General features: G+C 43.1%; 1 protein-coding gene across 1 annotated transcript in view; it reads right to left on the bottom strand.

Annotated features, from left to right (window-relative positions):
- The window catches only part of LOC133227736 (dimethylaniline monooxygenase [N-oxide-forming] 4), a 38995-nt gene that overhangs the window by 8087 nt on the left and 16085 nt on the right, over nucleotides 1-14823 (bottom strand). Inside the window, exons 5-8 of the mRNA XM_061382598.1 lie at nucleotides 5888-6030; nucleotides 4568-4767; nucleotides 3075-3427; nucleotides 367-436 (exon numbers count right to left, since the gene is read on the bottom strand). Coding sequence (XP_061238582.1) covers nucleotides 367-436; nucleotides 3075-3427; nucleotides 4568-4767; nucleotides 5888-6030 — 766 coding nt within the window. The remainder of the gene's footprint in view (nucleotides 1-366; nucleotides 437-3074; nucleotides 3428-4567; nucleotides 4768-5887; nucleotides 6031-14823) is intronic.

The following is a 14823-nucleotide window of genomic DNA, read 5'->3' as shown; positions in this document are numbered from 1 at the left end:
GATGGCCATTGTCTAGGGCCAGGTTCTGTGTTCTGCTGAGGTGACCTGATGTCCCCACCAGGCACATCATCTAAAGCCAAAAATCAATTTTTTTTGTTGACAGCACTGTGTGGCATGCAGGGATCTCAGTTCCCTGACCAGAGACTGAACTCATGCCCCCTGCAGTGAAAGCATGGAGTCTTAACCACTGGACCACAAATCTAGCTGGTGGAAGAGTTAGCACTAAAAATATATTCTTTTGGCTCATAATGCAATTATTTCTAACCTGCCCCACTGCTTCCCTAGGAGTGGCCTTTATATTGAAAAAAAATGTTTTGTAATGGAATATAATGGTAAATTTTCCCTGTAGCAGGGTATATTTCATACCTTTCTATGAGCTGCTCCTTCTTCATGGCCTCAGCCATCAGTTTTTGAGATGGTGGTATCTTACAGAGTCCTGTGAGAAAAGCCAGAAACATCACCAAAGTCACATGTGGTTCTTCCTTTGAGTTCTCTTCCCCCTCATTTCTGGCCTCCCACTGCTCCAACCTCAGAACATGTGATTGCAGAAGCTTAGAATAGGATTGGGGCTTTCCCAAGGTGGTAAAGAATCTGCTTGCAATGCAGGAGCCACAAGAGATGTGGGTTTGATCCCTGGGTCGGAAGATTCCCTGGAGGAAGGCATGGCAACCCACTCTGGTATTCTTGCCTGGAGAACTTCATGGACAGAGGAGCCTAGCAGGCTATAGTCCCCAGGGTCACAAAGAGTCAGACAGGACTGAGCGACTTAGCACAGCACACAGTACAGAATGGGAATAGAGCACAGAGGATAATTTTCTGGAGGTAAAATCCCTCTCTGAACTCACTTAACCTGGGTACTTATGAATCTACATGAGAAAGCTCTGACTTAGCCCTGGAGTGTACTTGCCACTGGGATCATTGTATCCTGTATAAAGCTGTAAAGACTTAACTTGGTGGTACCTGGTCTCTTGCAGGGTCTCTGGAGATGCATGAAGTCACTACTGTGGTGTGGTCTAATCAAGGTTTGTTTTGTCAGCTCTATCATTCTCATAAGCATTTTTGAGCTCATTATAAAATACTTTAAAAACCCAGGTAATATAATTCAAAAAGACACATGTATCCATGTACCCCAATGTTCACTGCAGCACTATTTACCATAGCTAGGACATGGAAGCAAACTAGATGTCCATTGGCAGATGAATGGATACAGAAGTTGTGGTACATATATACAATGGAATATTACTCAGCCATGAAAAAGAATGACTTTGCATCAGTTCTAGTGAGGTGCATGTGTGCATGCTAAGTTGCTTCAGTCATGTCTGACTCTTGTGACCCTTGGACTGTAGCCCACCAGGCTCCTCTATCCATAGGATTCTCCAGGCAAGAATAGTGGAGTGGATTGCCATGCCTTCCTCCAGGGGGTCATCCCAACCCAGGTGGATGAACCTGAAACCTGTTATACAGAGTGAAGTAAGTCAGAAAGAGAGAAACAAATATCATATATTAAGTCATATATATGGAATCTAGAAAAATGGTACCGATGAAACTATTTTTGGAGTAGGAATAGGGACACATAGAGAACAGAGCTGTGGACACAGCAGGGGAAGAGGGTGGGACGAATTGAGAGAATAGCACTGAAACATATATTACCGTATGTAAAATGTAGATTGCTAGTGGGAATTTGCTAGTGGAAACTGGCACTCATCTTGGTGCTCTGTGACAACCTAGAGGGGTGGGATGGGGTTGGGGGGGTGGGAGGGAGGCTCAAGAGGGAGAGAATATACGTATACTCATAGTATGAGTATGGCTGACTCATAGTGTTGTATGGCGGAACCTACACAACATTGTAAAACAATTATTCTCCAATTAAAAAAAATAATTAATCCCCGCCCCAAAAAACCCAGGTACTTAAGAGTCTTCTGTGTTTTTAATATAATTGGAAAATGCCATAAAAGCACTTTAATTTGCCTTAAATAAACATTTGGATAGTTTAATAAAAGGCCATGGAATTTTTTGTGTAATACAAATAAATGAGATTCCTAATCACTTTCTCCTCCTTTCACTCCACCTCCCCCCACCACCCCATTAAAATACCATGTCTGTCAATTTAGGAGAACATTTTAAAATATAGTTGATATACACTACATTTGTGCAGCGTGAGAGAAGTCAGTACTACTTGATACTGTATTATATGGTATTTATAAATTGTTGGTGATTTTTATTATTAAGGGCAGAATTCTGCTAAAGGACAAATTATTGGCTCAACTGTGATTATTGTTTATATTTTTACAAATGTAATAATACAAACCCAATTCTTTACAATGCTTACGAATCTAAAACTTGCCCTGGAGAGGTGTGATAACAATAGGAAAAGTAAGAATGACAGCTATCAGTTAATGAGCATTTACTCTGTGCCAAGTACTGTGTTAATTGCTTTGTAGACATTATTCATTTTACAAAACCCTTATGAAAGAGGTTTTATTATTCCCATTTTAACAAAGGGGCTGAGATTTAAAGAGGTTCTTGCAAAGCTAGTGAGTTGGGATTGGACTGGGGTTGGACTCTGGCAGCCCTGACTCTGTCACCTGTGTTCTGACAGTGATAACTGACAGCCGTTAGTGCCCAGTGTCTACAGTTTTTATGGGCATTTCTTAAAAGTCACTATCTTCTGAGACCCCAACTTTATTCACAGGGTATATTACTCTCAATATATTTCTTAAGAGGCAATATAAAACTCTACTGCTAGTGATAAATGGAAAGACAGGAGTAAATAGACTAGACTAGATTTGATTCGACTACAGCAGAATAAAATGGGATCCTGAGTACTTCCTCAGCTACTCTGAGAAGTGTGATTATTCTGTTCTCCAGATTTATCCTATCCACAGAGTCAAATCCTCTTTTTCCACTCACATTAGTGATACAAGCACAGTCACATACAAAATTAATTCTTCATTAAATTTTTTTGGGATATTTTATGGTACTTTAGCTCACATTTGTTGGATTTTAGATAAATTTCAAGGGACTGATTTCAAGACTCAGTTGTTCACATTGGGCTTTAAGTGGAGTCCAGGTACCTTTGAATATTCTTGTGGCCCATCGCGCTTGGAGCTCTGTGCCTGCTAAGATGGATCCTGTAAGGCTGATGAAGCCAATCATAGCTAATGTTGTCTTCTCTAGGTTTGAGGGAAAGACCAGCTTATATAGGAATATCTTCTTTGTACAAAGGGTTTTGAGAGGCTCTTCAAAAAAGGGAAAAGAATATGTGTATCCTGTAGTGAAGATCACAACATCGATGTTTTCTTCCACTGTCCCGTCTTCAAAGACAGCAGAGGTTTCTGTAAACTCCTTCACGCTGGTTTTAATAGTGACTGTCCCACAGAGGATACAGGTTGGCAGCTCATCATTCACAATCTTTTTTGGTTTTTTCCTTTGACACAGAGGAGAAAATTATTCACTGTAGCTATATTTATGAGACACTAGCAAATGATTTATTTAGTCAGTTCAAAATAATTATCTGCCAAGTCAAGGGAGTAAATTGACCAATGTCTAATTCAAAGTTGTCTGTTCTTAAGTTGTCACTTGACAGCAAGTGTCAGTTCTCAAGTTGTCATTTGCTGTTTCTATAACAAGTTTTGTTTTCCTGCTCCCAGTAGAAGGCATGTAGAAATTGACTAAACCTATTGTTTCCTGTGGGGTTTAAAATTCTCTCTCTCTTGGAATTAATTTCTGGAGCAATGTCAGGATCAAGTATATGACAATCCATTTGATAATCATTTTTGGATCTCACATCACCCAACCCTCAAAAGATTGACATTTGGCAAAGAGGAAATTGCAAAAAACTTTTTGAATTAAAAAAATTATATCTATTTACTAATGGATTTTCATAGTGAACATATTTTCATTATGAACATTTTCATATTTTCATTATGAGCATCATTCTACCTAATTGCAGCAGACATGATGTCTATAAAATTTATATATTGAATCATTCATTGTTATTCATTTTTTTCTATAAGTGAAAGCCATCTTACCAAAGAAAAAATTATTTGGGTCAAGCATTTAATAAAAATCACAACTTTATATGCATTTCCAAGGTTTTCTTTTTCCTTGCCAATGTGTAGGTCTATACAGATGTATATTAATATATATAATTCTAGGAATTCCTTTTGGCAATTCATACCTCTAATCATTCAGCCAGTGTGGACATTTATTAAAGGTCAGTGAGAACTGGCCATGTGTACTCACTGGTGCTCTCATTTACTTGTGAATGGTAGCCAACCTGAGAACACTCAAGGCCAATTTAATCCTGATTTTCAAACTGGAAATAAGGATGGAAATAAAGTTTCCATCCTTCATTTTCTTCGTTTACTAGTCTGCTACCAGACAGAGAATACTCCTAATTCAAGACCTCCTGTGGTACTGATGGACATTGTCTTAAGAAAATAAGCTTAGAAAAGGATAAACAAAGGCAAAGTCACAATTATTGAACATTTTAAGTTCTGAATTAAAGAGAATGAGAAATATTGATTAAATAACTTTACCATTAATTAAAAATATAATCAAATACCCCTTAGTAATATTTAGTCCGTAATTCGCATGGTCAAATCTTTTATTGAGGTGCCTCTCTTGAATCCACTTCAGAATACAGGAGGGCAGAACTTGTGCAATAAAATTATGGTGTCTTCTTGTAACCATCATATTAAGTGGGTAGCCCCCATCTGAAGAGCGGTTGATAACCCAGGTACCAGTTCTAGTACTGAGAAGTACCTAAAAACAAGGCAAGAAGGCTAAATACATGTACATCATTTTGTAGTATTTTTCTTCAATATATTTCAAATGGTTTTATAACATTCTAGTCTTATAACAACAGAGGACTAGTGAATTTGTACACAGATCTACAAATGACTGGGCTTCCCTGGTGACTCAGTTGGTAAAGAATCTGCCAGCAATGCAGGAGACCCAGGTTAGATACCTGGGTCAGGCAGATACCCTGGAGAAGGGAATGGCAGCCTGCTCCAGTGTTCTTGCCTAGAGAATTCCATGGACAAAAGAGCCTGGTGGTCTACAGTCCATGGGGTTGCAAAGAGTAGGACATGACTGAGTGACTAACACTACCTACAAATGACTAGTTATTCCAACCGCTGTCATTGTTTTCATAAATCACTTTGACTAATCTATGTATCAGTTAAATATTCTCATCATGTTTAAAGAATAGTAGATACATGCTGTTTATCTGGCAATTTTTTACATAAATAACATGGAATTTCAAGTGAGTTTTAAGATAGCAATATTAGCTGAATTAAATAAAAATCTACTATTTCCACATCTAATCATTGTCCTATAACTTATGATAAAGTGGAGTAGATTTCTAATTGGTGAACCTATGCTTGGGATTTCTAAAATCATTATGTATACATCTTGGGCAAAGTAAGAGGTGCTTTTACCTCAAAACAAAGTATAAATCTGCTCCTAATTGAAGAGATGTTCAGAAACCAAACTCCCCTTTCTCTGTATGTGGGAGTTTTTCCGGAATACTGAGAGTGTGTAAAAGAAAGACAGTTGGTGTGGGCGGAGCAATTTGCCCCTTTGACCTTGTTCCAGGAGCGCCTCTGAAAAATGCCTAGTGGTTTGGCATCCATACAGTTCTCCTCGACCCTTCTTGGAGATGGTGCAGTTCTGTAACGCATGCATCACGAAAGGCTTTATGGATTTTCAAGGTTTTCTTTTCCCATTTACTCTGTTTCCACATAATTTAGCAAATGTGGAATTCAGCAGTTCCACATAATTTCCACATATTTTGGCCAGTTTGTTTTATACCCTTGAATACCACCTTCCGGATGCCAGAAGTGATGCTAGGGGTGGGAGTGCAGATTCAGAGATGGTGTACCTGAGCTGCGGTTCGACTGAGCTCCACTGCAATGTCTCCTCCGGTGTTTCCAAGACCGATCACTAAGACGCGTTTGTCCTGAAAGCCTGCTGGGATCTTGTACTCTTGGCTGTGTAGGATCTGGCCTTTAAACTTATGGATTCCTGAGGGGAAGGAGGGATCAGAAATATCTAGAGTTATAACTCCTTTAATTGGTAGGCATAGGATCTTTGGGAAAAGGGACGTCTCAGAAACATGGCAGCCCTTTGCTTCTGCTGCCAGTTGCAGGAAGTAGAATCAGTATACCATCTGCTAGCCCACTGGATACTGTAAGCCCAGATATTGGTATAGTACAACATGTCTTGTTAAAAACATAGGAGAACTTAAATATTTCTGTGTGTTCCATTTGAAAGCAATTACTTAGGGAAATCAAGCTTACTGTAGACGATAATAAGAAACATCTCATGCATGACCCTGAACATCCTAGACAAGAAGCATTGGGTTGGCCAAGTTCATTTGGGTTTTTCTGTATGATTGTATGGAAAAACCCAAACAAACTTACTGGACAACCCAATAAATTGTTGATGCTTTATTTTACCCATCAGTATATTCTGTCAGAATTGATTTATGAATACATTAATAACATATTTACAGATTGAATTAAAACTCCTTTTTTGCAAAAAGAAATTTTGTAGCATGTTTTCATGTAAATAATTATTCGTGTTATTTAGGCTTGTTACTTAGCACTTATTTTACTTTGTGTTTTATCACATACTTATTGAGCTTTCTGGGTGGCTCAGTGGTAAAGAATCCACCTTCCAGCTTGGGTGCAGTCCCTGGGTTGGAAAGATCCCTGGAGAAGAAATGGCAACCCACTCCAGTATTCTTGCCTGGGAAATCTCATGGAAAGAGGAGCTGGTGTGCTACAGTTCCCGGCGTTGAAAAGAGTTGAACACAACTGAGCATGCACGCATACACTTACTGTTTTATTATAATGTATGCTTATTTATCGGAGAAGGCAATGGCACCTCACTCCAGTACTTTTGCCTAGAAAATCCCATGGACGGAGGAGCCTGGTGGGCTGCAGTCCATGGGGTCGCAAAAAGTCGGACACGACTGAGCGACTTCACTTTCACTTTTCACTTTCATGTACTGGAGAAGGCAATGGCAACCCACTCCAGTGTTCTTGCCTGGAGAATCCCAGGGACGGGGAAGCCTGGTGGGCTGCCGTCTATGGGGTCGCACAGAGTCGAACACGACTGAAGCAACTTAGCAGCAGCAGCAGCATGCTTATTTATTCTTTGTTCTTTTGTTATTTATATTTGTATTTCTCACTGATCTTTCAAGCTCCAAACACTGTCAATAGAAGTATCACTATTATGATATTTATATACTGTATATGAAAAGGGCTACCAAATATTTCTTCTCTTGATCTTTTTTTTTTTTTGGTAGTTATCTTATTGGCATCTATAACAGACATGAATTGTGGGTTCATAGAAAACTAAGAATTGTAGTAACAGTGGAAGCAGAGCTATTTACAGTGGTGGCTGTCACTGGCAAAGTCCATTAACAATTCCCAAGAAATACAAGTAGAATCTGAGTAATAAAGTCTAACCTTTTTCTTTTCCTTTGTACTTAGTCTAGTTTCACTTGATTATATGATATCCTGTGCAGAGGCCTTGTACCCAGCATTTCAGACTAGAGTTCCTAGTGTGAAAAGGCTGTGCCTCATCCTTTAGCTCAGCAGAACATGTGCAGAAGTGCTGTGCAGGATGCCTCAATTTGAGATGGTGGCAGGGTACCATGGGCAGAGATGCTGCACCTGGCACCACGATCTGGAGCCATGGGCAGCATGGCTGGGCCTGACCTTAAGAACTCCACACTCTTTCCTACTGATGAGGTACCTATAAAGCAGGCCTGTTGGGGAAAGATGTTCTTGAGAGCACAGTCTCACACATCTCCATTCTCTGATGAGAGAATAAAACTTACTTTTGCTTTTGATCTAACTTGGTCTCGTTCTTATTGGCTTGAATGATTTGGGGCAGGAATATTATTGGGGACTGACTCAAAAGGGTCAGTCTAACCCCCAGTTAGATTGGAGTCCATGCCATTTTGACACCTCCCATTTTAGTCTTTTGAGGAATCCATTAACAGTTGGGTGCTGGTTCCAAATTTCCTGAACTGGAAGTCTTAGTAGTAGTTGTAGTCTTTTTATGTCAAATCATGTGGAATTTGTGTGCCAGCAAATCACTTCAACTGCTCCCCTTGATAGTTTGAAACAAACCCAAAACAGAACATCTAAGTTATGGGGAACCAAATGTCTGCCATATGGAAGGATAGCTCATTAGGGTGCATTCTGCAGAACTGGAAGTTTCTGGGTATCACCCCCTGACTCAGGAGTGTTTCTGTAGGAAAGAAACCTGTGCATTGGAATAAGATTAGGGAAATCAATCAAGAGTCAACAGAAAATCTTTGGCATTCCTTCAGGTGCTACAGGTAGTGCCTCCAAATCTATACTACCACTTATCTTGAGTCATGGGAAGGGAATGTCAGACAAAAGAATGTTGGGGGCAGGGAGCTGCTAAGCTGGCACTCCAGCTGACCCCAGGAGCCCCAGTGGACATTCGACAGAGGGAGAAAGCCTGTCAAATTCTTAGTTGACACTGGTTCTACCTACTCAGTTCTGAACATCAAATCAGGAACACTCAGTCACAAGACATGTAGAATTATGGGGCTGTCAGTAAAGGCTCACGAATGGATATTCATAGGACCATCAGAATGTAAAGTGGGCAAACATAGGCTCAGCCACTCCTTCATGTGTGTTCCCACACACCCCATACTCCTGCCAGGAAGGGATATCTTAATAAATTGGGGGCTACTATACACCTAATGGGAAACAAATTGGAGATTGGTGTCCCCTTAGACAAAGGGCACAAGATAATAATGTTAATAATGACTGATGACAAACTTTCCCAGACAGAGCAAGTTAATCTCCTTGAAGTAAATCTGAGGTCTGAGCCCAGGGATGGGTAGGATAAGCTGCAGGAGCCAGTTTCATGATAATCCATCTAAAATGTGTATATAAATGGCCAAATAGAAAACAGAACCCCCTCCATTGGGAAGTCTTGTTCCGTACTGCCCTGTCACATGGCCTAACTGTCCAGGGCCTTATTAGAACATGTATAGCAGCATATAATACCTCCATTCTACTCATAAAGACACCCAGTGGGAAATAACATATGGTACAGGACTCTCAGGGTAATCAGTGAAGCCACCGAGGATATACATCTAGTAGTCTTTAATACTACACACTGCTGGTTACTATACTGTCCCCTGGGACCTGGAATTCTGTATCAGATTTAAAAGATGCTTTACATGTATTGAAAACAATAATACTGCTAGGCAGTCCTGCCTTAAAGGGTCAAAAATTCCTCCACCATCTTTGGATGGACTTTAACTAAAGACCTAAAAGATCTACACCAAGCCTCCTCCAATGTAGACAAAATTCTGATCGTCAGCCCTACTGAGGAGGCCTTTGATAAAAATACTGTAACCACCTTGAACCATCTGGGGGATAAAAGATATAAGGTATCCAAGAAAAAGGCTCAAATACCACACACTAGGGTGACCTACCTAGGCTTCATTCCTACAGAAGGTAAGAGAAGTGTAGAAAGCATTGGCAGCCTCGCCCCTCCTAAAACTAGAAGACAGCTTAGGGGTTTGTCCGGGGATGGCTGGGTTTTGCCACGTCTGGATTCCTAACTGTGGTCTAATAGCTGGGACTCTATGAAAAATTAAAAAGAAAGGATGATTTTTTTTAATGCAATTCAGAATGTAAAAAGACCTTTCAAGAACTGAAAATGCAATTACTTCAGGCCCCTGTTCTGGCTCTCTAAAATTTAGCTAAACTCTTTGACCTTTACATTCATAAGATAAAGGGAATCATCTTTGGGGTATTTGCTCAAAAACTGGGGACCCCTTACTCAGGTGGTTGCTTATATCTCTAAACAATTAGATCAAACTGCTAAGAGGTGGCTTTCTTGCCTCCCAGCAGTGGCAGCTACTACAACCTGGCTAAAGGAAGCTGAGAAGTTAACATTTGGTCAGCTGATCACTATATGAACTCCATACCAGATTTAGACTTTGGCTAGTCCCCAGAAAGTCAATTCAAGTTCAGGCTATGCTTTTAGACAATCCAGTGGTTTCCATAAAAAACTGACAGGCTAAATCCTGCTACCCACAGAAACAGGGCCCCTGGAGCACTATTATATAGAAGACATGATCTATTCCAGTTGTCCTGACCTAAGAAATGAGCATCTCCCACATGCCAAAGAGGAATGATTCATGGACAGGAGCAGTTTTATGAGAGAAGGAAAAAGCCTGGCAGGATGAGCAGAGACCTCCCAGGCCTATGTCTTAGAGGCGAGAAGCCTACCCCAGGGACTTCTGTTAAAAAGGCCTTGCTGGAGCCTTTGGGATGGGGAAGATCTTTGATGTTCACACAGAATCCCAGGATGTGTATGCCATTCTACACGCATGGGGCTATTTGGAAGGAAAGGCATGTCTGCTGCAGAGAATAAACAGGTGAAAATGGCTTAAGCATATTGAAGCAGTATAGCTTCCAAAAAACGTGGCAGTGGTTCACTGTAGAGGTCACCAAGAGAAGAATGCAGAGGCAATAAAGGGAAACAACAAGACGAGTGCAATTGCCCAAAGGGCGGCCCCAGAACCAATAACCTGGCAACTATCCCCCCACATCCCCATACCTCAAAGGCCAGATCCATCCAATTATTCCTCAGTCTGCACAAAGGAAGAATTAGACACACCTGGAAATGGGGATTCACTAGAGATCTAGGAGGCCATGGGTAGCTAGGTAATGAACACAGGCAATAGTTCTTTTCCCAAACTGCAGCTTGTCAATCTTCAGGGGGGCTCATCAAGTAACTCACTCTGGGTATATAATTGGTTCTCTGAGTTCATGGTCACTTCTGGCACGAGAAGTATAATCAGTCAGATAGTTGAGACCTGCCCCATCTGCACAATGAACAACCCCAACACCAGACCTCTCAGAGGTCTCCAGATCAGGTCTGTTCAGACCAGAGGAACATATCCTGGGGAAGACTGGCAAGCTGATTTCACTGCCATGGCGAGAGTACCCAGCAATTTCAGGTATCTCTTGGTGCAAGCAGACTCTTTTTCTGGGTGGATAGAAGCATTATTAGGGCTCCCCAGGTGGCACTAGTGGTAAAGAATCCCCCTGCTAATGCAGGAGGCAAGAGACGTGGGTTCGATCACTGGGTCAGGAAGGTCCCCTGGAGTAGGAAATGGCAACCCGCTCCAGTATTCTTATCTGGAAAATTCCATGGACAGAAGAGCCTGGCGGGCTTCAGTCCCTGGGCCTGCAAAGAGTCAGATATGACTGAACAACTGAGCATACACACACAGAAGCGTTATTAACAGAAATAATTCCTAGGTTTGGGCTCCCAGGGTCCTTTCTAAGCAATAATGATCCAGTACTGTGTCTCAAATGATGAAAGGGATAATGAGTGCCATGGGTAGATCCTGCTTTTAGCTTGGAGGCCTTAATTGTTGGAGAGGGTAGAAAGATCTAAACAGAGCTTGAAATGGGCCTTAGCCAAGCTGTGTCAGGAAGCTCAAGAAAACTGGATTAGGTAGCTTCCAATTGCCCACTCCCTATGTGGTTAGCCCCAAGGGATAAGTTAGAGTTAAGTGCATTTGAACTCATGTGTGGTAGACCCACCCACTACCCCACTGACCACCCACCCCACCCCCCCACCCCCGCCCCAAAGAAGGGAAACCTTAACTTGAAATGGAACAACTCTAGTATGCCCCCCAGGTAGGTAACCAAGTGATTACCCCACCCCCTGTCCTTGCTCTCTACCCATTTTGGTTAAGAGACTGGGTGCACCTAAAAACCTGGAAGACCAGCTGAGTTCTAAGTGGAAGAGACCCCACTTGGTGATCCTAACACCCACACTCTACCCTGAAGTTGCAGGGTTTACCCCCTGGGCACATCACCCTTGAGTGAAGAGGTTCCTGAGCCCCAACCTGTGGAAGGACACCCCAGGGCAACAACCCCCCCGCCGCCCCCGACTACTCAATTGAACCTCTCTGACCTGAAGCTTCTCTTCCGGAAAACAAAGTGTGGCCAGGAAAACAGGCAACAGCAGTGAGCCTCCACATTGGGGGATGCTTGCCTACAGGCAAAAGACCTAGATACTTGCATTTTTAGGAAAGATTTGCTCTTGCTAATACTTGGGCCATGTATGTTAAATTGTCTGGTGTCCTCTGTCTCCAAAAGGTTAGACAAACTGTCACTCAGTGATACGAACAGTTAGGGTTGAAGCCTGGTGACCATCAACACATCTAAAGGCAGCTGGGAAGATGCTCTGGTCCTCCACTCAGGGTTGTGGGGATGCCTGGAATTAACAGGAAGCAATTTTTTTGGGCTTCAAAATCACTGCAGATGGTGACTGCAGCCATGAAATTAAAAGATGCTTACTCCTTGGAAGGAAAGTTATGACCAACCTAGATAGCATATTCAAAAGCAGAGACATTACTTTGCCAACAAAGGTCCATCTAGTCAAGGCTATGGTTTTTCCAGTGGTCATGTATGGATGTGAGAGTTGGACTGTGAAGAAGGCTGAGCGCCGAAGAATTGATGGTTTTGAACTGTGGTGTTGGAAAAGACTCTTGAGAGTCCCTTGGACTGCAAGGAGATCCAACCAGTCCATCCTAAAGGAGATCTCTGGGTGTTCTTTGGAAGGAATGACGCTAAAGCTGAAACTCCAGTACTTTGGCCACCTCATGTGAAGAGTTGACTCACTGGAAAAGACTCTGATGCTGGAAGGGATTGGGGGCAGGAGGAGAAGGGGACAACAGAGGATGAGATGGCTGGATGGCATCACCAACTCGATGGACTCGAGTTTGAGTGAACTCCGGGAGATGGTGATGGACAGGGAGGCCTGGCGTGCTGTGATTCATGGGGTCGCAGAGAGTCGGACACGACTGAGTGACTGAACTGAACTGAACGGAATCACAGAAGACAGACCTGAGCCCCTAATACCCCTCAAGGATGAGGAACAGGACAAAAGACAGAGGAGGGATGTGTGGTTGGCAGAGCCCATTCTGGGTGATAAAGTCTAATCTTGTTTTCTTCTCCTTTATGCTCAGTCTAGTGTCACTTGCTCACAGGGTGCCACATGCAGAGGCCTCACACCTGGCCCTTTAGACCTGAGCTCCTAGTATGAAAATGGTTTCCCCAGTGGCTCAGACAGTAAAGAATCTGCCTGCAATGTGGGAGACCCCGGTTCCATCCCTGGGTCTGGAAGATCTCCTGGAGGAGGGCATGGCACCCCACTCCAGTATTCCTGCCTGGAGAATCCCATGGCCAGAGGAGCCTGGTGGGCTGCAGTCCAGAGGGTCACACAGAGTTGGACATGACCGAGTGACTAACACACTCCTAAACTGTACAGATTCCTCAGCACCGGGGTGTATGCAGAAGTGTGTGGACGTCACTGAATTCGAAATGTTGGCGGTGGTGGGCCTTCTGCGGGAACGCTGCTCTGCCCTGCAATCTGGAGCTGGAGCCTGAACATCACGCCTGCACCTGTCTGGCAAGAACTCCGCCCCCTCCCCGCTACAGAACGCTACAAAGCAGCCCCGCCCACGATCGTTCCAGGAGAGCTATTCTCTACAGCCAGATGGCACTCCTCTCCATTCTCCAATCAAAGAGTAAAGCCTCCTGTGCTTCTGAACCGAATTTGGTCTCTAGGCTCCAAGCAACATCAGGCAGGAGGACCCTTCTTGGGGACCAGCTATAAAGGGTCAGTGGTCACAGATGCAACAATGGAAATTACGAGAGGTGGCAGAGGGAACAAGAGCTATGGGGCCAGCGACCTTCAGACCCACTGATCGGTAAGACGACAAAGAATCAGAAAGGGGGGCTCTGCACTTTAGAGGACTCCTCAGCCTCTCACCCTAATACTTCAAGTACTTTTGCAATTTTCATGTAAAAAGATGAAAACTGTCTCACCTTATCAATCTCCAGTCACTGATTCATTCATTTACTCAATTACATTTATTGAAGAGCTACTATATAAAACACAGTATTTTAATTGGGAGTCTTTGCCTGCTGAGGACCCCAAAGCTGAAAACTAAATGCAATAGTTGCCACATTTCTAGGGCCCTGCTAAACCAGCTAGGCAGAATTTGCAAAGGTGTATGCAGACCAGTTCTGTCATCCTTAGCCCCTTACTCACTTTCAAGGATTGAGTCGAAGTGGCCAGAGGTTGGAAACAGGAGACTTTCAGGAAAGGATTTAAAGCGCTGTTGCATTTTTGGTCCCCTTGACATGAAGCCAGATTTGAGGAGCTTCCGGGAGACCCCTGTGTGACCTCGACCCTTGGAATCTATGGAGCACAGAGAATGGTGTGTGGCCTACGTTTGACAGGTCGTGACAGCAATTGCCTGCAAGGGGTGGTGGAAAAACTTGCTGGTAGCAGGTTTTTCATTTAACTGCTGACAGTGTGGAATGCATGTTTCCTGTGGACCAGACGAAGCTATGTAGGAGAGAGCCTGTCTGATGACAGTTTAAAGGGACTTTGCACATGGTAGCCATCTGGACTGGCAATGAGACCTTAACCTAGTTTGTATGCAGATGACCTGGGGAGGAGCTAGGGTTGAAGGACTTGTCAACTGGGCAGCCCCAGAGTGCTTGGTCTATTAACAGGGGCTGCACTGAGAGATCCCTAGTAGTGGGGCTGGCTAGTCTCTGGAGCAGAGCCTTGGAGAGAACCCCACAAAGCATGGATCTTAAACACCCCCGAGGCCTGAGAGAACTAGCACCTCATTGGTGCCGGTCAATAAAAAACTTTCCTGCCCCTGTACTTCTTCATGTCCTTCCCCTGACTTCAATTCTGGAAGTGCCAGAGACT

The sequence above is a fragment of the Bos javanicus genome, chromosome 16 (genome assembly GCF_032452875.1).
Source record: "Bos javanicus breed banteng chromosome 16, ARS-OSU_banteng_1.0, whole genome shotgun sequence".
NCBI classification, from domain to species: domain Eukaryota; kingdom Metazoa; phylum Chordata; class Mammalia; order Artiodactyla; family Bovidae; genus Bos; species Bos javanicus.
The sequence above is the reverse complement of the archived record's forward strand: the minus strand, read 5'-3'. Positions and strand labels throughout refer to the sequence as shown.